We start from the raw sequence: 23,504 nt of genomic DNA, 5'->3' as shown, positions 1-23,504 counted from the left end.
AAAAAAGGCAAATGCAATTCTAGGATGTATTAACAGAAGCATACAGTCTAAATCATGTGAAGTCATTATTTCCCTCTACTCCTCTTTGGTCAGACCTCATCTGGAATATTGTGTCCAGTTTTGGGCACCACATTTTAAAAAAGACATCAACAAACTGGAGCAAGTTCAGAAAAGAGCGACCAGAATGGTGACCGGTCGGCAAACCCTGTCTTATGAGGAAAGGTTGCAGGATTTGGGAATGTTTAGTTTGCAGAAGAGAAGACTGAGAGGAGACTTAATAGCTGTCTACAAATATCTAAAGGGCTGTCACATTGTAGAAGGATCATCTTTATTCTCATTTGCACAAGGAAAGACTAGAAGCAATGGGATGAAACTGAACGGGAGGAGACACAGATTAGATTTTAGAAAAAACTTTTTGACAGAGAGTGATCAATGAGTGGAACAGGCTGCCACGAGAAGTGGTGAGTTCTCCTCCAGTGGAAGTCTTCAAACAGAGGCTGGACAGACATCTGACTGGGATGATTTAGCGAATCCTGCTTTGAGCAGGGGGTTGGACCAGATGGCCCAGGAGGTCCCTTCCAACTCTACGATTCTATGATTCTATGCCCTAATGTCCTCCATTCCTTCCTGCGTCCGTCCGCCTGGCACTGCTACATCCCCTGCGCCAAACACTACACCATCTAAGTGTCTCCACATCTACACTGCCCTGGGACAACAGCCCTGCCTGTGGAGGGCTATAACATCATTGCTGCACCACACCATCTGTCCCGGAGGATCTGTCTGCAGCGTCGGCTTAACACCTCCCTTGCCGAATACCACAGGTGGCGTCACGAACTATTCCATTAACTACATCCCACCATTCACATCATCTCCGCCATTGCTTGGGCGTCCGGGGCCACAGTCCGGGTCACCGCTGCTGTGACACGTCCCGCTGATACCGGCCCGGTACTGAGTACCCCACGGCCCCGGGAGGGCGACCCAGGGACAAGGGGGCATCCTCTACGTCTGGAGGAAAGAACGTTTAAGCATACTCACAGACGCGGATTCTTTATTGTAAGAGCAGTGAGACTATGGAACTCTCTGCCATATGATGTTGTAATGAGTGATTCCCTACTAAAATTTAAGAAGGGGCTGGATGCCTTTCTTAAAAAGTATATTACAGGGTATATACACTAGTTTCCTTAACATTACGTTGATCCAGGGAGCTAGCCTGATTGCCGTATGTGGAGTCGGGAAGACATTTTTTTCCCCAATGTGAAGCTTACGATTTGCCACATGGGTTTTTTTTTGCCTTCCTCTGGATCAACATGTTAGGGCAAGTTAGGATAGGATATGGGTTGAACTAGATGGACTTAAAGTCTTCCTTCAACCTTAATTGCTATGTTACTAATGCAGGGGTTCCACCAAATAGGTATAATGTTGATCAGTTTATTTGGTCCACCTGTACACCTGTATGTATTGTGGGCAACGATGCACTACTGTGTAAACAGTTACATAGAGCCTTTCTCTTATCTTTGACTATACAGTAAGGCTGAGGATGGCCACCTTTAAGTGGGGAGTTATGTAGAGGCTCGGCCCTTGCTAGTTACTAAATTAAACTGTGATTATAAGAGACCATGCTCTACTCTGAGTTGCGTGCACTTTGACTAGTCTTTTCTCCCCTCCAGTTGGCTAGTTGGCTGTGTGTTGGTTTTGGACAAGAAGTGAGGAGAGCCTAATGTCTGAGGAAGTCTGACAGGATAGGTTTTTGCTGTGACAGACTGATAAAAAAGTGAACTAACAGATTCAAGGTAGAAGATAGTGCCTGTCACCTACAGGGTTTATCACCAGGACCATGTATAAGGGGTGATTGGGTATGTCACATGCCTCCCCCTTCTTGATGCTGTTCACATGTGTCTAATATGGCACCTTGATGGTTATTCTTGTACTGTAAAGCAAATGTATTGTGTGTTGCTGTAATGTGTACTGTAATGTACAGTTAGGTCCATATATATTTGAACAGAGACAACAGTCAGCAGGGAGATATAGCAGAAGCATTTCCTGGTTAGTGAGCAGTTCCCGGGCGTTCTGCCTGAAGGCAAGATGCTTGTTACTGTAAGGACTTTTATAGCCAGAAGAATGGGGCGGCTATGGCTGGAGGGAGTCCCAGGATAGGGACCAGTGTGGACGGCCACCGGTGAAACACAGGTCAACTCAAGGAGGATTCGAGGTCTATGACCGGGGCAGGTGGAGCTGAGAGAGCGTACCTAGCACCTTTTTCCTAAGGAAGCCGAGCCTGTGCCTGAGGGGGAATTGGTGAGCCTAGAACATGTGAGGAACAAAGTAAGTGCAGGAGGTAGAAGAAGTTGTCAGGAACAGATCAAAAGCTGATCATAAAAAGGATTTATAGGAACACAGTCCTAAGGATACGCCAGAGTTACTTGTAGCAGTTGGAAAAAGCCTGTCAGATTACCAGGGAAAGGAAGGAAAGTGCCACTGCATGTGATGTATGCTGCCAGAGAAATTACAGTTTTGATGTTCAGTAAAGTTGCACCATTGAACGAATCTGGGAGTACAGAGTGTTTATTGGGACTCTATTGTCAGAGGCTGAAACAGCAGTGACTGAAGTGAGTACAGTATTGCATACTGCATTAAAAAGACTTGTTGTTATTCATGTGAGACATCAGGGTGTGGGAACAGTTCTAACCGTCGCCAGCCACGACTACCACCCTGACTGTCTTACACGTGTCCAAAGAGGAGTCACATCATGCATCCAGGGCAGTTTTCCTGAAACACTTGTAACAGGAGAGGAAAATATCATTGTTCTTCCAGCCATCTCTCCACATTGGAACAGGGAATGAGACTTGAAGGAAGAGCTCAATGTAACCAACTTGGCTCAGCTGCATCAAGACCAAATAACAGCTACCAGACTTTGTTCTAAATCTGCAGACCTGTGAGTGTACACCAGTGTTAACTGTGGTAGGGTGTAGAGCAGGCTCCCTTCTGGAACTCTCTCTGCCTTTTTATATTCCCCTCCCTGGGAATTCCCTTCTAGAGTCCCCGTAACTCCGCCCACCATGACTATGCGGATTCCTAGCCTTAAGCTGCTGTTAAGCCCTTTTCTCACTGCTCTCTGCCCCCATCTTGTGGCCAAACCTTAGTACTGCACCGTCTCCTTTTCCTGATGTTTTTGGTCTCCCCCTAGTGGTCAAAACTCAGTACTTTACCTTCTTTCACTGTCTCTAGCTGTCTCCCCACATACATATACACCAGTTCGTGTCAAGTACTTTTACGGCACATTTTGTATTCACCTTCCTGCTGCAGACATGTCCATAGGTCAGTCCACTTCCCTACAAGTGCATACTCATCCAAACAGATTACAGCCCTTTCTCTTGGAGCAGACATCATATACAGAAAAGGTACGATCCTATCATGTCTGTGTCCCCTTCAGCCCAAGCACCAGCAGCTTCCAGTGCCAAACAGAAGTATTCAACTCCAGACACATTTCACACTGAATGGGCTGCAGTTCCTTAGCTTTCCTAGTTGACCAATGTAGTCTCCTTTTGACAGGTGCATCGAAACTAACCCTGCAGAGCTAGGACTTAAGCCTATCCTACCTGGCTTTACTACTATTTATATACAGGTGCTTCTCACAAAATTAGAATATCATCAAAAAGTTAATTTATTTCAGTTCTTCAATACAAAAAGTGAAAATTATATATTATATAGAGTCATTACAAACCGAGTGATCTATTTCAAGTGTTTATTTCTGTTAATGTTGATGATTATGGCTTACAGGCAATGAAAACCCAAAATTCATTATGTCAGTAAATTAGAATAATTAACAAAACACACTTGCAAAGCCTTACTAGGCATTTAGAAAGGTCCATTAGTCTGTTTCAGTAGGCTCTACAATCATGGGGAAGACTGCTGACCTGACAGATGTCCAGAAGGCAGTCATTGATACACTCCACAAGGAGACTAAACCACAAAAGGTCATTGCTAAAGAAGCTGGCTGTTTAATGAGTGCTGTATCCAAGCATATTAATGAAAATTTGAGTGGAAGGAAAAAGTGTGGTAAAAAAGGTGCACAGGGAAACGGGATAACCACAGCCTTGAAAGGATTGTCACAAAAAGGCCATTCAAAAATTTTGGGGAGATTCACAAGGAGTGGACTGCTGCTGGAGTCATTGCTTCAAGAGCCACCACACACAGACATACTCAGGACATGGGCTACAAGTGTCGCATTATTTGTATAAAGCCACTCATGACCAATAGACAACTCCAGAAGTGTCTTATCTGGGCCAAGGAGAAAAAGAACTGGACTGTTGCTCAGTGGTCCAAGGTGTTGTTTTCAGATGACAGTAAATTTTGCATTTCATTTGGAAATCATAGTCAAAGAGTCTGGTGGAAAAGTGGAGAGCCACAGAATCCAAGCTGCTTGAGGTCTAGTGTGAAGTTTCACCAAAAGACTGTACTGATGCATCACATCAGGGGAAATTCACCTGACACATCTGTTACTATCTGGCCATTGAGGCATCTCAGAAGATGGACACCTACCAGTTATGTACTCCATGATTATACTCCTGATGAACCTTGGAAGAGGATAAACTCTTCAAGTCTTATCATTTTGGGTTTAATTTACAGTTTGGTAATATCAAGTGGTTACCTATTATACTATGCAAAGGCTTTGCCTATATGCTAACCTTGTACATCTATATATGGTCTACTTCTGTGGATTTGTATAAGGTTTGATTTTTGGTATGGTTTTGAGCTATTTGATAGTAAGTGGTCATTAACCCCTTACCTACAATGGACGTAATATTCCGTCCATGTGACCCTGGACCTAATTACCATGGACGGAATATTACGTCCCAGCGATCAGCGGCGCCCACGTGGTGAGCGCCGCTGATCGCGGCCGGGTGTCAGCTGATTATCACAGCTGACACCCGGCACAATGTGTCAGGGGCGGTCACGGACTGCCCCCGACACGTTAACCCCTTGTACACCGCGATCAAACGCGATCGCGGTGTACCGGGGGTTAAAGGGAAGCATCGGCAGGGAGGGGGCTCCCTCCTTGCTTCCCTGAGCCCCCCACAGCAGCGCAATGTGCAGCGCTGCTGCGGGGGTCTCTTTCCCTACAGGCCCCCGGATCCAAGATGGCGACGGGGGCCTTCGGGGGCCTGTAGGGAGCTGACTTCCTCACTGCCTGCAAAGCGCAGGCATGAGGAAGTCTGCAGAACTGCCTGTGACAGATTGCTGATCTGTCACAGTGATCTGTGATGTGACAGATCAGCGATCTGTCACAGGACAGTGATGTCCCACCTGGGACAAGGTAATAAAGTAAAAAAAAAACAAGTGTTAAAAATAATTTTTAAAAAAATCGCTAAATAAATTAGTAAAAAAAAAAAAAAATTCCCCAATTAATCCATTTTTTCAAAAAAAAACAAAAAAACAATAAAAGTACACATATTTGGTATTGCCGCGTCCGTAGTGACCCGCCCTATAAAACTGTCCCATTAGTTAACCCCTTTAGTGAACCCCTTAAAAAATAAAAATAAAAAACGAAGCAAAAAATAATCATTTATTATCATACCACCGAACAAAAAGTGCAATAACGCGCGATCAAAAAGACGCATATAAATATCCATGGTACCGCTGAAAACGTCATCTTGTCCCGCAAAAAACGAGCTGCCATACAGCATCATCCACAAAAAAATAAAAGTTATAGCTCGCAGAATAATGCGATACAAAAATAATTATTTTTTATATAAAATTGTTTTCATTGCAAAAAACTGACATAACATAAAAAAAGACCTAAATGAGGTATCGCTGTAACCGTACTGACCCGAAGAATAAAACCGCTTTATCAATTTTACCGCACGCGGAACGGTGTAAACGCGCCCCCCCAAAAGAAATTCATGAAACGCTGGTTTTTGTTCATTCTGCATCCCAAAAATCAGAATAAAAAGCGATCAAAAAGTGTCATGTGCCCGAAAATGGTACCAATGAAAACGTCAACTCGTCCCGCAAAAAATAAGACCTCACATGACTCGGTGGGTCAAAATACGGAAAAATTATAGCTCACAATATGTGTGATGCAAAAACTATTTTTACAATAAAAAGCGTCTTTTAGCGTCTGACAGCCGCCAAACATAAAAACCGCCATAAATAGTAAATCAAACCCCCAATATCACCCCCTTAGTTAGGGAAAAATAATAAAACTAAAAGAAAATGTATTTATTTCCATTTTCCCATTAGGGTTAGGGTTAGGGCTAGGGTTAGGGTTAGGGTTAGGGCTAGGGTTAGGGCTAGGGCTCAGATTAGGGTTAGGGGTGTGTTGGGGTTAGGGTTGGAGTTATAATTGGGGGGTTTCCACTGTTTGGGCACATCAGGTGCTCTCCAAAGGCAACATGGCGTCTGATCTCAATTCCAGCCAATTCTGCGTTGAAAAAGTCAAATGGTGCTCCTTCCCTTCCAAGCTCTGCCATGCGCCCAAACAGTGTTTTACCCCCACATATGGGGTATCAGCCTACTCAGGACAAATTACAAAACAACTTTTGGGGTCCAATTTCTCCTGTTACCCTTAGGAAAATAAAAAACTGGGGGCAAAAATATCATTTTTGCGGAAAAAAATGATTTTTTTATTTTCACGCCCAGGCGTTATAAAGTTCTGTGAAGCACTTGGGGGTTCAAAGTGCTCACCACACATCTAGATAAGTTCCGTGGGGGGTCTAGTTTCCAAAATTGGGTCACTTGTGGGGAGTTTCAATAGTTTAGGTACATCAGGGGCTCTCCAAACGCACATGACACCCGCAGACCAATCCATCAAAGTCTGCATTCCAAAACGTCACTACTTCCCTTCCGAGCCCCGACGTATCAGCGTACTCAGGACAAATTGGACAACAACTTTTGGGGTCCAATTTCTCCTGTTACCCTTGGGAAAATAAAAAAAATGGGGACTAATTGATCATGTTTGTGGAAAAAATACGATTTTTTTATTTTCATGCCTGGGCATTATAAACTTCTGTGAAGCCCTTGGGGGTTCAAAGTGCTCACCACACATCTAAGTAAGTTCCTCAGGGGGTCTAGTTTCCAAAATGGGGTCATTTGTGGGGGGTTTCCACTGTTTAGGTACATTAGCGGTTCTCCAAAGGCAATATGACACCCGCAGACCATTCCATCAAAGTCTGCATTCCAAAACGTCACTACTTCCCTTCCGAGCCCCGACGTGTCCCCATACAGTAGTTTTCTCCCACATATGGGGTGTCAGCGTACTCAGGACAAATTGGACAACAACTTTTGGGGTCCAATTTCTCCTGTTACCCTTGGGAAAATAAAAAAATGGGGACTAAAAGATGATGTTTGTGGAAAAAATACGATTTTTTTATTTTCACGCCCGGGCGTTATAAACTTCTGTGAAGCACTGGGGGGTTCAAAGTGCTCATCTAGATAAGTTCCTTGGGGGGTCTAGTTTCCAAAATGGTGTCATTTGTGGGGGGTTTCTACTGTTTTGGTACATCAGGGGCTTTCCAAACGCGACATGGTGTCCGATCTCAATTCCAGCCAAAAACGTCAAATGGTGCTGCTTCCCTTCCGAGCTCTGCCATGCGCCCAAATAGTGGTTTACCCCCACATGTGGGGTATCAGCACACTCAGGATAAATTGCACAATATCTTTTAGGGTCTTGTTACTCTTGGAAAAATAAGAATTGAGGGTGAAAAGATAATTTTTGTGGAAAAAATATGATTTTTTAATTGTACGGCTGTATGTTATAAACTTCTGTGAAGCCCTTGGGGGTTCAAAGTTCTCACCACACATCTAGATAAGTTCCTTGGGGGGTCTAGATTCCAAAATGGGGTGACTTGGGGGGGTTTCCACTGTTTCGGTACATCAGGGGCTCTCCAAACGCGACATGGCGTCCGATCAGAATTCCAGCCAATTTTGCATTGAAAAAGTCAAACGGTGCTCCTTCCCTACTGAGGTCTGCCATGCGCCGAAACAGTGGTTCCCCCCCCACATATCAGGTATCAGCGTACTCAGGACAAATTGCACAATAACTTTTGCAGTCCAATTTCTCCTGTTACCCTTGGTAAAATAAAGAAAATTGAACCTGAAGTATTTTTTTTGTGAAAAAAAGTTAAATGTTCATTTTTTTTTTAAATATTCAAAAACTTCCTGTGACGCACCTAAAGGGTTAATAAACTTCTTGAATGTGGTTTTAAGCACCTTAAGGGGTGCAGTTTTTAGAATGGTGTCACTTTTGGGTATTTTCTATCATATAGACCCCTCAAAGTGGCTTCAAATGTGATGTGGTCCCTAAAAATAAAATGGTGTTGCAAAAATGAGAAATCGCTGGTCAATTTTTAACCCTTATAACTTCCTAACAAAAAAAAATTTTGGTTCCAAAATTGTGCTGATGTAAAGTAAACATGTGGGAAATGTTATTTATTAAGTTTTTTGTGTGCCATATCGCTGTGATTTAAGGGCATAAAAATTCAAAGTTGGAAAATTGCGAAATTTTCAAAATTTTCGCCAAATTTCCATTTTTTTCACAAATAAACGCAAGTTATTTGAATGCAATTTCACCACTAACATGAAGTACAATATGTCATGAGAAAGCAATGTCAGAATCACTGGGATCCATGGAAGCGTTTCAGAGTTATGACCTCATAAAGGGACAGTGGTCAGAATTGTAAAAATTGGCCCGGGAGTTAACGTGCAAACCACCCTTGGTAGTGAAGGGGTTAAATACTGCTTGCTTGTTAGACCTTGCCCTTATACCAACTTTTCATTTACACCTTGATGGTGTTAGCCCTCTTTGATTTGTATTAAATGATATTGTGCTAAGAACAACATAGGAATTAGACATATGACAACTGTATCTGGGTACCGATTGTTGATTGGGCACAATTAAAAGACACTTGTCTGCTCCGCAATTTTCCTATGTTTATGTATAGGCACTTGCTCTTCTATAGGCATCAAGGGGCTATATCATCCACCTTATAGGTTCCTCTTTCAAACAAACAACAAGAGGCCACACTGTCTCTCTTATTCTATGTGGCAACTACAATATATTAGGTGTTTTATAGACATCTTATTCGGCACATGTGCATCTATCTTGCTCATCTTTAATCACCTGATTTCTTGCTAATTTGCAACCGCTTGACTTTCTATCCCAAAATATGGAGTAACAATACATATGTTGTTCATTTTTTAGACTGAGCCATTAAAAAGATATTAACAACAAATCAATGCAATTAAGAGCACGAAGCACTTTAGCCCTCTTTTTCTATTGGCCAATTCAGAGAGTGACAGGAGGGATAGCCACCGACGAGTGGGGGTGCCAATCTCGTCCTTGTAGGGTGTCAACCCTCGCAGCCAGGCAGGCGGTCAGAAATATAGGGTCAGATAATAAATATCTTCACGTACTGAACCTAGATTACATCTCTGTAGCCATATTGTACACATTACTGGTTACTTTCTGATCATATTGTTTACATATCAATATATCCAGTACATATCCTGTAAAACCCTCCCTATTTTCTTTCCCCTGCCTCAATTCAGGGCCCAATAGAGCCAAAAGGGCAAGTTGTCGATGAGCGGGGGCGCCACTGAGCAGGTGTTTAGGGTGCCAACCTCCACTGGTAGGTAGGGTGGCTCAGTAAATTACAGGGATAGGCACCTCCCTGTGGTATTTTCATCTCATTTTTTATTGATGAGTAATAAAAGTTATATTTTAATCTTAAACAGTACAGTCTTTCAGTGAAATAGCTTTTTTTTACTGGTTCAAATTTATCCTATTTGATACTGTGAATACTTTATAGTGTGAAGTTTCCACAATCAGTGATGGTTTGGGGAGCCATGTCATCTGCTGGTGTAGGTCCACTGTGTTTTATCAAGACCAAAGTCAGCGCAGCCGTCTACCAGACAATTTTAGAGCACTTCATGCTTCCAAGCTTTTTGGAGATGGAAATTTTATTGTCCAGCAGGACTTGGCACCTGTCCACAATGCCAAAAGTGCCAATACCAGGTTTAAAAACAACAGTATCACTGTGCTTGATTGGCCAGCAAATTCAGCTGACCTTAACCCCATAGAGAATCTAAAGGGTATTGTCAAGAGGAAGATGAGAGACACCAAACCCAACAATGCAGATGAGCTGAAGGCTGCTATCAAAGCAACCTGGGATTCCATAACACCTCATCAGTGCCACATGCTGATCGTCTCCATGCCACGTCGCATCGATGCAGTAATTGATGCAAAAGGAGCCCTGACCAAGAATTGAGTGCATTTACTGAACATACAGTACATTTCAGTAGGCCATCATTTTGAATTTTAAAATAATTTTTCAAGCTGCTGTTATAAAATATTCTAATTTACTGAGATAATGACTTTTGGGTTTTTATTGGCTGTAAACCATAGTCATCAATATTAACAGAAATAAACAAATGAAATAGATCACTCTGTTTGTAATGACTCTATAAAATATGAGTTTTAAATTTTGCATTGAAGAACTGAAAAAAATTAACTTTTTGATGATATTCTAATTTTGTGAGAAACCCTTGTGTGTATATATAGTGTTCACAAGCACCGTTATTTACCAACGTAAAGTAAACTTCATTTGGTTGCCCCCCCTTCCCTCCTTTGTGTTATTGACAGCGCTCACCTGCAACCTAATAAGGGTACCGTTACACCTAGCGATGCACCAGCGATCCCGACCAGCGATATGACGCGGTCAGGATCGCTGGTACATCGCTAAGTGGTCGATAGTGAGCTGCCACACAGGCAGATCTCACCAGCAACATCGCTGGGGACTGGGATCGCTACTTACCTGTCAGACGCGGCGATCCTGCATCCTCGCGCCCGGCTCCACGCGTCACTTGTCGGCGCCACAGGAAGCACCGCAGGAAGTGACCGACGAGGAATGGTCCAGGAGCTTCTCACGCGATCAGCGATAACCAGCGGGGGAGTCGGTCGGAGGTAAGTATCACATGCAGCGATATCGCTAGCAATATCGCTGCAACGTCACAAAATCGGTGAATTTACAGCGATATCGCTAGTGTGTAACAGGGGCTTAAGCTGAGAGGATTGTGTAGGTCAGTATTCATTTAAAGGGTCTGGTGTCACGGTTTCACCCCTCAGGGTGTCTGGGATACAGTTACTGCCAGCTCGACTTTCCAATACAGTACAGGAGCCTGCTGAAGCTGTCAGTACTTTGATTGACAGCATGGCTATCCAGTCTGGTTCAGGGGTGTGCTGAGCTGTCAGTGTGTTTATTGATGGTTTGACTAGCCAATCTGTGACTGGGAGGCGTCGGCTGTCTCCATGTGTTCACTATCCCGGGTAATTGTAATGTCTACTTAACTAAGCAGCTTCTCCCAGATCACTGCCAGACGTACATTCATCTTGTGAGGTTTGTGATTTCCTGTGCCTTGAGTTCTATATGCTTGAACTGTTGCCTGACCTTGGACTTCGTTCTGACAATCCGCCTGTTTATCCCGTTCAGCTCTGATCCGTTATCCTTCCGATACTCTGACCTTGGAACCTTACCTAACTATGCTTTTGTCTCTTTCTTCTGTTTATGACGTACCCTCCTGGCTTCTGACCTTGGACTCTTTGACCACTCTGACTCACAGCTTGGCCATGAGAAGTGACTAGCCTCACATCTTGAATCTGTATTTGTGTAAGGGCATTTCCTTCAAGTCTGTTTTTGTTTAGGGGGTTTGGTCAAAGAGAGTTGGTGGGGTGTGATATGGAGATGACACTTGAGAGCAGCCACTAAAGAGCATGATGGACTGCTGGTGTTTTGATCCCATACTGTATTCACGTATGATGTTTACATAGATGAAAGCAGTTGATTGGCAGGGGTGCTGAGAGACGAAACCCTCACTGATCTGACATTGATGACCCATCCTAAGGGTAGGTTATCAAAATCAGTGTATAGGAAAAATCCTTTGATCCAATGTCTCTGAGAACACAGAATTACGAGGAATTTATTAAAGTTGGTTTGTGTCAAAGTATCTCATGCTAAACTCATTCATATCCATTGGTGTACTGTATGTATTATGTAAACAATTGACTAGGCTCAAGGTATTATTATTATCATGCATTTATATAGCGCAATTTATTCCATGGCGCTTTACATGTGAAAAGGGGAAATATAGACAAGTATAATAAACATGTGTAAGACAAGGGACACACAAGTACACAAGGAGAGGGGACCCTGCCCGTGAGGGCTCACAGTCTACAGGGATCGGTGAGGATACAGTAGGAGAGGGTAGAGCAGGTCGTGCGGTGGATCAGTAGACCGAGGTTCATTGCAGGCTGTAGGCTTGTTGGAACAGTTGGGTCTTCAGGTTCTTCTTGAAGGTTTCCATTGATGGTGAGAGTCTGATGTGTTGCAGCAGGGAGTTACAGAGTATGGGGGAAGCACGGGAGAAGACTTGTATGCGGTTGTGGGAAGAAGAGATAAGGGGGGAGTAGAGAAGGAGATCTTGAGATGATCGAAGGTTGCGTGCGGGTAGGTACCTAGAGACCATGTCACAGATGTATGGAGGGGACAGGTTGTGGATGGCTTTGTATATCATGGTTAGGGTTTTGAATTGGAGCCTCTGGGCAATAGGAAGCCAGTGAAGGGCTTGGCATAGGGGGGAGGCTGTGGAATATCGGGGAGACAGGTGGATTAGTTGGGCAGCAGAGTGTAGGATGGACTGGAGTGGAGCTAGAGTGCTAGAGGGGAGGCCAGAGAGTAGGAGGTTGCAGTAGTCAAGGCGGGAGATAAGAGCATGCACTAGTGTTTTTGTGGTTTCGGGGTTGAGGAATGAGCGGATCCGGGAAATATTTTTGAGTTTGAGGCGGCAGGAGGAGGCGAGTGCTTGGATATGTGGTTTGAAAGAGAGTGCAGAGTCGAGGATCACCCCAAGGCACCGAGCGTGCGGGACTGGGGATAGAAAGCAGCCATTGACATTGATGGATAGGACTGGTTGAGGGGTAGAGTGAGATGGGGGAAAGATGATGAATTCTGTTTTGTCCATGTTCAGTTTGAGAAAACGAGCAGAGGAGAAGGCTGAGATAGCAGACAGACATTGTGGGATTTCAGTCAGTAAGGAGGCGAGGTTTGGTCCAGATAGGTAGATCTGCGTGTTATCGGCATAGAGGTGATACTGCAAACCGTAGGATTCTATGAGCTGTCCCAATCCAAAGGTGTAGATGGAGAATAGTAGGGGTCCTAGGACAGAGCCTTGAGGAACACCAACAGACAGGGGGTGAGGTGAGGAGGTGGTGTGTGAGAGGGAGACACTAAATGTTCGGTCTGTTAGGTATGATGAGATCCAGGATAGGGCCAAGTCTGTGATGCCAAGAGATGAGAGAGTCTGTAGCAGGAGGGAATGGTCTACGGTGTCGAAGGCAGAGGACTGGTCCAGGAGAAGGAGGACAGAGTAGTGTCGCTTGCTCTTGGCTGTTAGTAAGTCATTAGTGACTTTAGCTAGGGCAGTTTCAGTTGAGTGATGCAGTCGGAAGCCAGATTGTAACCGGTCAAAGAGGGAACAGGAGGAGAGGTGGGAGGACAGTTCAAGATATACATGCTGTTCCAGTAGTTTTTAGGCGTAAGGGAGAAGAGATATCGGGCGATAGTTAGACACAGAGGATGGATCAAGGGAGGGCTTTTTGAGGATGGGTGTGATTGAGGCATGTTTGAAGGATGAGGGAAAGACACCATTTGTAAGTGAAAGGTTGAAGAGGTGTGTTAGAGATGGGATGAAGACTGTGGCCAAGTTAGGGAGGAGGTGAGACGGGAGTGGGTCGAGGGCACAAGTGGTGAGGTGTGATCTTGACAGAAGGGTGGAGAGCTGATCTGTCATGGTGGAGAAGCTGACTTTTGCAAAACGGCTGAGCGGCTAAGAGGGGCATTGGGGGCTGCAGGCCAAAGTTTTGTCTGATCTTGTCGATCTTCTGCTTAAAGAAGGAGGCAAAGTCTTCAGCAGAAATGAGAGGAGGGGGAGGAGGTGCTGTGGGACGGAGTAGAGAATTGAAAGTGTTGAAGAGTTGTTTAGGGTTGTGAGACAGGTAGGATATGAGAGATGTGAAGTAAGTTTGTTTAGCTGCAGAGAGCGTGGACTTAAAGCTGGCAAGGGACTGCTTGTATGCGCTGAAGTGCTCAGTAGAATGGGTTCTCTTCCATCTCCGCTCAGTGGCCCTGGAAACCTGTCTCAGTTCTTTGGTCAGGCTGGTCAGCCAGGGCTGCCTGTTGATTGTACGAGTTTTGCTCTGCGTGAGGGGGGCAGCCGAATCAAGTGTTGCTGTTATTGTGGTGTTATAAAAAGTGGCAGCATCATCTGTGTCATGAAGGGAAGCTATGTCTGTAAGAGGCAGAAGGGACTCAGAGAGTGGTTGTAAATTGAGGTGTTTGAGATTCCTGCGAGGGTGAGCGAGTTTATGGAGTGGGGGTTGCGCAGTAGGAGAGGGAAGAGAATGTCAGTAGGTTGTGGTCAGACAGGGGGAGGGGTGAGTTATTGAGATTAGTGAGGGAACAGAGACGGGTGAAGATAAGGTCCAGCGTGTGACCATCTTTGTGAGTGGCCGCAGAGGACCATTGAGTGAGGCCAAGGGAAGCCATGAGCGATAGAAGTTTAGAGGCAGCTGGAGTGAAAGTGTCAATGGGGATGTTGAAGTCACCCATGATGATGGTGGGGATGTCAGCAGAAAGGAAATGGAGTAGCCAGGTGGTGAAGTGGTCGAGAAAGGTGGAGATGGCTAGTTCTGGGGGGCGGTAGATGACAGCCAGTTGGAGGTTGGAGGGGGAATAGATGCGGACAGACTGCATCTCGAACAAGGGAAGAGTAGCGGAGGGTGGCAAAGGAATTGGGATAAAGGAGCAGGTATCGGAGAGGAGCAAGCCAACTCCTCCACCACGTTTGTTGCTGCGGCGATGGGTGTGAGAGAGATGGAATCCGCCATAGGAAAGCGCAGCTGGAGAGGCTGTGTCAGAAGTATTTAAACATTTTTGTCCTTTTTATAGAACCCAAATGGAATAATTGTTCAGAAAGAGGAGAAGATAATTTTGAATGGAGTAACAGGGTTGTCCTTAAGGATTCCAGAGCTGGTCACGTAGGTTTTCTTTCTTTCTTTCTTTTTTTATTTTTTAAGAAATGTTATATCACTCAAAATATATTGTCAAAACACACCACAGAAGTATTGTGGGAAAAGATATACAAATTGGCTCTTGTGAAAGAAAATATTTTGTCGTTTGTCTCCTCTTGGAGTTAACTAATTTTCTTATGAGTCAGTGTCCATGCTTTAATCAGGCTTTACAACAAGTCTAATGATCTACAAGTCTACCATTATTTTCTCAAAAACAAAGAGACCAATGTGGAGGAAGGCTAGTTTGCATATATGATCAATAATCAGGTGAAAGCCACGGCACCTGATTTAATAAAAAGGTCATCTCTGATGGTATAACACCTTTAGGGTATGCTCACACTAGCGTATAACAGGGCCAATGTTATACTATTACAGTGCAGATCTGTGATTTTTTTTTTTCATGCCGATTTGGCATGTCTTCTGAGTGCAGTCCAATGTATGTGCACAGAGACAATGGAGAAGATGGAGAAATTATGTTGTCCATCTTCTCAGCATCGGTGCTGCAATTCTCCTATGCAAGACAATCGGATCACAGTAACATGACACACGGCTCAAACTCTGATAGAGTTTGTTTCATGTGACATTTGTATAATCTGCTCGATCCTCTCACACAAGAGAATATACGGCAGTGTGAGCATACTCTAAAAGTCACAAGCACTATTAGCACAAATTAGTTTTGTATAGCATCAGTTAAACTAAATATTCAAAGCAAGAAAAGACACACAGTATATTCTGAAACACTTTTAAATTGAATTGCTTTTAACTATAGTTAAATTATTAAAATTGCATTATATTTTTTAAATAAATAGTGTATATATGTGCATAGTGTTTACAGAGATGTAGCTCAGCATTTATTCACCTAAGGCTTCCCAACACACCCTAACACACATAAATATATATAGAAAGTTAGTAAATTTGTGTTTCTCATCCATACAATTTAATTTTCTATATGTAACAAATATAGCAAAAGTACAATAAAGAAGTGTGGATAAACAGTAATATATACTGTAAAATATGCTGCTGTCTTGCACACATAAATATTACCATAGCTATGTAGAGAGACCAGTCACTACTGATTCACTGCGGCCATAGTTGATAACCTTGGCAACAATCAGTTATCAACAGAATTAACAATCCGTTAGCAACAAAATCCAGCTGCATACTAGTGCAAGGGAAGGGAACACACAGTGATATGCCTCCCTATAATAAACTTCACCAACTCCAAAATACATGAGGAACCAGAGAAAAGAGGATTGAGAGGTGATAAAAAGTTATGAGAATAGTATGAATTTTATTCAAAAATTTGCTAAAAACATCACACAAAGAACAAGTAACAGAAGAAGTGCACCAAGATTAGTGCCAATAGGAAGGGAAGCACCCCTGCAAAGATACCACCACTATATATATGAAAAAGTCATGGTCAAGTGACAAGAGGACATAGCAAGCACCCTTTTAGAACAAGAAGGTCATTTTAACTAAATAGCTGGGGCGTACCAGAGTAGTGAGGGCATCAGAGAGGTGATCCCGGGGCCAGATGTCCACCCCGACGTGCGTTTCGCTGGCACAACACCGCTTTCTCAAGTGGATGATGTGATCAAGCCACAGGACCTTAAAATAGCCCATGTCACATGGGACACAATAGCCAATGGGAGGCAGTAAGTCGGCGCATGCGCCGTGTGAGCGCCGGGTCCTCAAAGAGGTAAGAGCATCATGTCTCCAGGCGCACGCACGGGCAGGGAACAGCCCGGCGAGCGTCAGAAGCATATAGATATGCTGCAGCAAGGGGAGATGGGGCACAACACGGCGGATGCGCACACCGCCCATGGAGAGCAATGATAAATAACATCCATATGTGGCATATTCAAAGGACATCGCATGTATTACAGAATTAATGAAAGAACATCCCAAGTCCATAAATAAATCAGACTTAGTAAAGAACTCATAATCTATAATGCGGCTCAGCTATAAGGTAACACATAAGAACATAATAAGTATACATGTATACATAATACAGCACATCATATGTCCAAAATACCATCATGTGAATGGCAATACAGAGAATAAGTCATGAAAAATGGCGGTCAATCTTATTTGGAGAAGGGGAGAAATATAAGATATAAACATTTTCAAAAAGTTGCACATGTCCATGACAACATAATAAAGATTTGAACGCATAAGATGGATCCTGAAGTGCGATGTAGATCCATCGTGTATAGCATTCCTGAGAAGGAGATCATTTTTAATAATGAGTGCAATAACTGCAACGTTGCTCGTTTGCATTTAATCTCTTTAAGACGATGCAAATAACCCTTATTCATTATGGTGAGCTATGTTTCCAGGTTCCTTGTTAGTTACAGTAATATATCTCTATATCTTTACAGTACATTGGTACAGAACCCTTTAGATCTTGCTGTGCTGGCTAGTGTAATGCAGCGGTATTCACACTGAGCAGTGATGAGGTAGTGACCCAGCAAAGTTCAAAACAAAAGTCTCTTTAAATCTCAACTCAGCAATACACAACACACAAGATATCCTCCGGATCATAGCCGGGAACCATATCCTCCAGATTGCAGTCACTAAACACACCAGTCCACCTCCGGTTCACAGCCAGGCACAAGACAGTCCACCTCAGGATCACAGCTGGGCACAGGACAGTCTACCTCCGAGACCGGTTGTCATGGGTGACTATACCGCTGTGTACGCTGTGGGTGCCAGGCCTTTCAGCTCCCTTGGCTGTTTGGCTTTGCTTACCTGTGTTGCCGCACACATGGGAAGTTCTGCAGAGCCCTCTACTCTGCACTCCTGCAAACACCAAACTGATACTGAACCTGACACACCCAAACCCTTTACTGCTGGGCTTTTAACTCAAATCTGTCGCCTTTAGCCACATGGAAAACCCGGGCCGGGAATGAAACGGACTTCACCACTACCATCCTGTAGTTTGTTTCAAAACACAAAAGCCCAGAGCAGGTTTTCCCTAAAACTGCCTTGGACAACCAGCATGTCCAAGACCTATACTTATTTTTATTCTGCATTGCAATCACAGAGACCCCTACATGTGACACTGGTCACTGCCTCACACTAGCTATATATATACATACATATTCAATTGTTTGAAAAAGTGTTTGTCCCTTAATGATTTCATAGTCTTTTGCATGTTTCTCACACTTAAATGTTTCAGATCACCAAATAAATGTAAATATTAGACAAATATAAGAAGTAAACACAAAATTCAGTTTTTAAATGAAGGTCTTTATTATTAAGTGAAAAGAAATCAAAATCTACAGGGCTCTGTGTGAAAAAGTGATTGCCCCCTATGCCTTATAACTGGTTGAGGACCCCTTAACAGCAACAGCTGCAATCAAGTGTTTGCTATAATTAGTAATAAGTCTTTTACAACATTATGGAGGAATTTTGTCCCACTCATCTTTGCAGAATTGCTGTAATTTAGCCACATTGGTGGGTTTCTGAGCATGAACTGCCATTTTAAAGTCATGCCACAGCATCTCAATCGGATTAATGTCAGGAGTTTGACTAGACCACTCTAAAGTCTTAATTTTATTTTTCTTAACCAGAGGTGTGCTTGCTGGCATGTTTTGGATCATTGTCCTGCTGCATAACCGAAGTGCGCTTCAGCTTTATGTCTCAAACAGATGGCTGGACATTCTCCTTCAGGATTTTTTTTGGAGACAGCAGAATTCATGGTTCCATTTTTCATAGCAAGTCTTCCAGGTCCTGAAGCAGCAAAAAAGCCCCAGACCATCACACTACCACCACCTTATTTTACTGTTGGTATGATGTTCCTTTTCTGAAATGCTGTGTTACTTTTATGCGAGATGTAATGAGACATACACCTTCCACAACGTTCAATTTTTGTCTCTTCAGTCCACAGCAAATACTCCCAAAAGTCTTGGGATCATCAAGAGGTTTTCTGGCACAACTGAGACGAGCCTTTATGTTCTTATTGCTCAGCAGTAGGTTTCGTATTGGAACTTTGCAATGCAGGCCACATTTATCCAGTCTCTTTCTTATGGTGGAGTCATGAACACTGACCTTAAGTGATGCGAAGAGAGGCCTGCAGTTCTTTGTATGTTGTTGTGGGGTCTTTCGTGATATCTTGGATTAGTCATCGCTGCGCTCCTGGAATAATTTTGGCTGGCTGGTCACTCCTGAGAAGGTTCACCACTAGTGTTAAGCGATACCATCCGATATTGAGAAATATCGGAAAAGATTGGATCGGCCGATACCCAAAAAGTATCGGGTATCGCCGATTCCGATACCGGAAGTCCCATTCAAGTCAATGGGACAGAAATATCGGAATTAAAAAAAACCCTTTCTGTACTTGCACATCCTGTTCGGGAGGGGGGAAGAGTGTGGGCGATGCGTTGGAGGACACTGTGCGTGTCTGTGGGTGCGGGCCTGCCGGGGGTCTGTGCGGGCCTGTCGGGGGTCTGTGCGGGCCTGTCGGGGGTCTGTGCGGGCCTGCCGGGGGTCTGTGCGGACTGCCAGGGGTCTGTACGGGCCTGCCGGGGGTCTGTGCCGGCTGCCGGGGGTTTGTGCCGGCTGCCGGGGGTCTGTGCGGGCCTGCCGGGGGTCTGTGCGGGCCTGCCGGGGGTCTGTACGGGCCTGCCGGAGGTCTGTGCCGGCTGCCGGTGGTTGTGTGTGTGTGCAGGCATCGTCCGATGGGACTACAAGTCCCATCGGGCTATGCCTGCTACAATGACAGTGATTGACACATTAGCCAATGATGGGACAGTAGTAGTCCCATCATCCGGCTAATGTGTTGAATGTAAAAAAAAATAAAAAAATACTACATACATACTACATACATACTACATTTATACAACATTAATACAACATACATGCATACATACTACATTCATACAACATATATACATACTACATATATACAACATTCATACAACATACATACATACATAGTACATACTACATATATACTACATTCATACAACATACATACATACTACATACATACTTCATATATACTACATTCATACATACTACATACATACTTCATATATACTACATTCATACAACATACATACTACATACATACTACATATATACAACATTCATACAGCATACATACATACTACATACATACTACATATATACTACATTCATACAGCATACAGACATACTACATACATACTTCATATATACTACATTCATACAACATACATACATACTACATATATACTACATTCATACAACATACATACATGCATACTACATACATACTACATATATACTACATTCATACAACATACATACATAGATAGTACATACAACATACATACAACATGCTGCAGACATGCAAAATACATACTACATACATATTACATACATACTACAGACATACAACATACATACTACATACAATACATTCATACATTCATACAATACATTCATATAGACATACAGTACATATAACATAGAGTACATACTCACCATCACTTGTCACTTTGTTCCCCGAAGCCAGTGTCATCTCACTGTAAAAAATATTAAAATAACAAGCAAGCAATGTACTCCCTGATCCGCAGAAATCCACGAGGGTCCCACGATGATCTCACGTGGAGAACAGCAGCATCAGCTGATGCGACCGCTCTCTAGGGGCCCCAGGAATACAATGACGGGAGGTAGGTATCCTTCCGCATTGTATTCCTCCGCCACTGTAAAAAAATAGTCCCTAGTCTCACTTTTGGCATTGCTGTGTGAGAAAGTTCCCACGCAGCTTTTGCCATAAAGTGAGACCAGTGAACAATAGTAACCTCTCAGTGATGCAGTGCAGGAGATCGTCGTGGGACACTCGTGGATTTCTGCGGATCAGGGAGTATATTGCTTGTTTGTTATTTTCTATAGATGACACTGGCTTCGGGGAACAAAGTGACAAGTGATGGTGAGTATGTACTCTATGTTATATGTATTGTATGTCTATATGTATTGTATGAATGTATTGTATGTAGTATGTATGTAGTATGTATTTTGTATGTCTGTAGCATGTTGTATGTATGTTGTATGTATGTAGTAAGTATGTAGTATGTATTTTGTATGTCTGTAGCATGTTGTATGTATGTTGTATGTATGTAGTATGTACTATGTATGTTGTATGAATGTAGTATGTATGTAGTATGTAGTATGCATGTATCTATGTTGTATGTATGTAGTATGTATTTTGTATGTCTGTAGCATGTTGTATGTATGTTGTATGTATGTAGTATGCATGTATGTATGTTGTATGAATGTAGTATGCATGTATGTATGTTGTATGAATGTAGTATATATGAAGTATGTATGTAGTATGTATGTATGTTGTATGAATGTAGTATATATGTAGTATGTAGTATGTGTGTATGTTGTATGAATGTAGTATATATGAAATATGTATGTAGTATGTATGTATGTTGTATGAATGTAGTACATACAGTATGTAGTATGTACTATGTATGTATGTATGTTGTATGAATGTAGTATATGTAGTATGTATGTTGTATGAATGTAGTATATACGTAGTATGTATGTAGTATGTATGTTGTATGAATGTTGTATATATGTAGTATGTATGTAGTATGTATGTATGTTGTGTGAATGTAGTATGTATGTATGTTGTATGAATGTTGTATATATGTAGTATGTATGTAGTATGTATGTATGTTGTATGAATGTAGTATATATGTAGTATGTATGTATGCTGTAAGAATGTAGTATATATCTAGTATGTATGTAGTATGTATGTATGTTGTATGAATGTTGTATATATGTAGTATGTATGTAGTATGTATGTTGTATGAATGTAGTATATATGAAGTATGTATGTAGTATGTATGCTGTATGAATGTAGTATATATGTAGTATTTATGTATGTATGCTGTATGAATGTTGTATATATGTAGTATGTATGTAGTATATATGTAGTATGTATGTATGCTGTATGAATGTAGTATATATGTACAGTCATATTTTAAAGTTTGGGCACCCCTGTTAATGTTAACCTTTTTTCTTTCCAACAATTTTGGTTTTTGCAACAGCTATTTCAGTTTCATATATCTAATAACTGATGGACTCAGTTATATTTTGGGATTCAAATGAGGTTTATTGTACTAACAGAAAATGTGCAATCTGCATTTAAACAAAATTTGACCGGTGCAAAAGTATGGGCACCCTTATCATTTTCTTGATTTGAACACTCCTAACTACTTTTTACTGACTTCCTGAAGCACTAAATTGGTTTTGTAACCTCATTGAGCTTTGAACATCATAGCCAGGTGTATCAAATCATGAGAAAAGGTATTTAAGGTGGCCGCTTGCAAGTAGTTCTCCTATTTGATTCTCCTATGAAGAGTGGCATCATGGGCTCCTCAAAACAACTCTCAAATGATCTGAAAGCAAAGATTATTCAACATAGCTTTTCAGGGGAAGGATACAAAAAGTTGTCTCAGAGATTTAACCTGTCAGTTTCCACTGTGAGGAACATAGTAAGGAAATGGAAGAACACAGGTACAGTTCTTGTTAAGCCCAGAAGTGGCAGGCCAAGAAAAATATCAGAAAGGCAGAGAAGAAGAATGGTGAGCACAGTCAAGGACAATCCACAGACCACCTCCAAAGACCTGCAGCATCATCTTGCTGCAGATGGTGTCACTGGGCATCGGTCAACAATACAGCGCACTTTGCACAAGGAGAAGCTTTATGGGTGTTAGGAATCTGGTTTCTGACACGTCTATACAGAAACCCAGATTCTCACATGCTGCAGTCTCTTGCTCATCTGCTGCAGCAGAAGGGATTGCTGAGGAGATTGTCTCACAACAACTGTCTCCAGAGGCTAAGTCCTTTATTCCATCTATTGGGCATGCTCACGGGACGAGCTCCTATTGGACTTCGGGAGTCAGGTGCTCAGGTCCCGCTCCGGATCCTATTGGCTCTTCCTGGACTCCTGGAGATTTCCGGAAGGTCCCGTGCGCAATAAAAAGTGCGCATGGCCGTTCCGCCATGCGCTAGTGTAGCATATTATGCTGTGTGTGTATGGTGATGGATGCATGGACTGGTGACTGACTCATTATGAAACCCCTTTCCTTGGTTAATATGAATGGTGACAGAGTGTCGGTCTAGTCAGTTACAGCGCCAGCGCCCCATTGCATCCCTGCCACAGCAGCCTAGCGTCAATATTGCGCTTGCCTGATAGCAGCGTCCTCTTTGCGGCTGCGTTCCTGCCGTGCTGCGTTTGCAGCACAGTGTACATCCGCAGTTGTGACGTCTCTGCCACAGGCGTATACGGTAGGTCTAGACGGAGTTGGTGCCGTCAGCCTTCACCTCTCCTGTGACCATTTACCGCGTCTGTGTCGCTGAGTCCCTGTGACTTAAACAG

At 42.9% G+C, this 23,504-nt stretch overlaps 1 protein-coding gene across 2 annotated transcripts in view; it reads left to right on the top strand.

The window, feature by feature from the left end:
- Positions 1-23,504, top strand: part of LOC141100922 (venom factor-like) — a 481,958-nt gene that overhangs the window by 59,772 nt on the left and 398,682 nt on the right. For both annotated transcript variants that reach the window (XM_073589703.1, XM_073589701.1), the window contains exon 5: positions 15,000-15,088. In XM_073589703.1, coding sequence (XP_073445804.1) covers positions 15,000-15,088 — 89 coding nt within the window. The remainder of the gene's footprint in view (positions 1-14,999; positions 15,089-23,504) is intronic.

Source organism: Dendrobates tinctorius, unplaced genomic scaffold (genome assembly GCF_039654945.1).
Source record: "Dendrobates tinctorius isolate UK_male_01 unplaced genomic scaffold, ASM3965494v1 ptg000011l, whole genome shotgun sequence".
Classification (NCBI taxonomy): Eukaryota; Metazoa; Chordata; class Amphibia; order Anura; family Dendrobatidae; genus Dendrobates; species Dendrobates tinctorius.
This window is presented reverse-complemented; position numbering and strand designations above follow the sequence as displayed.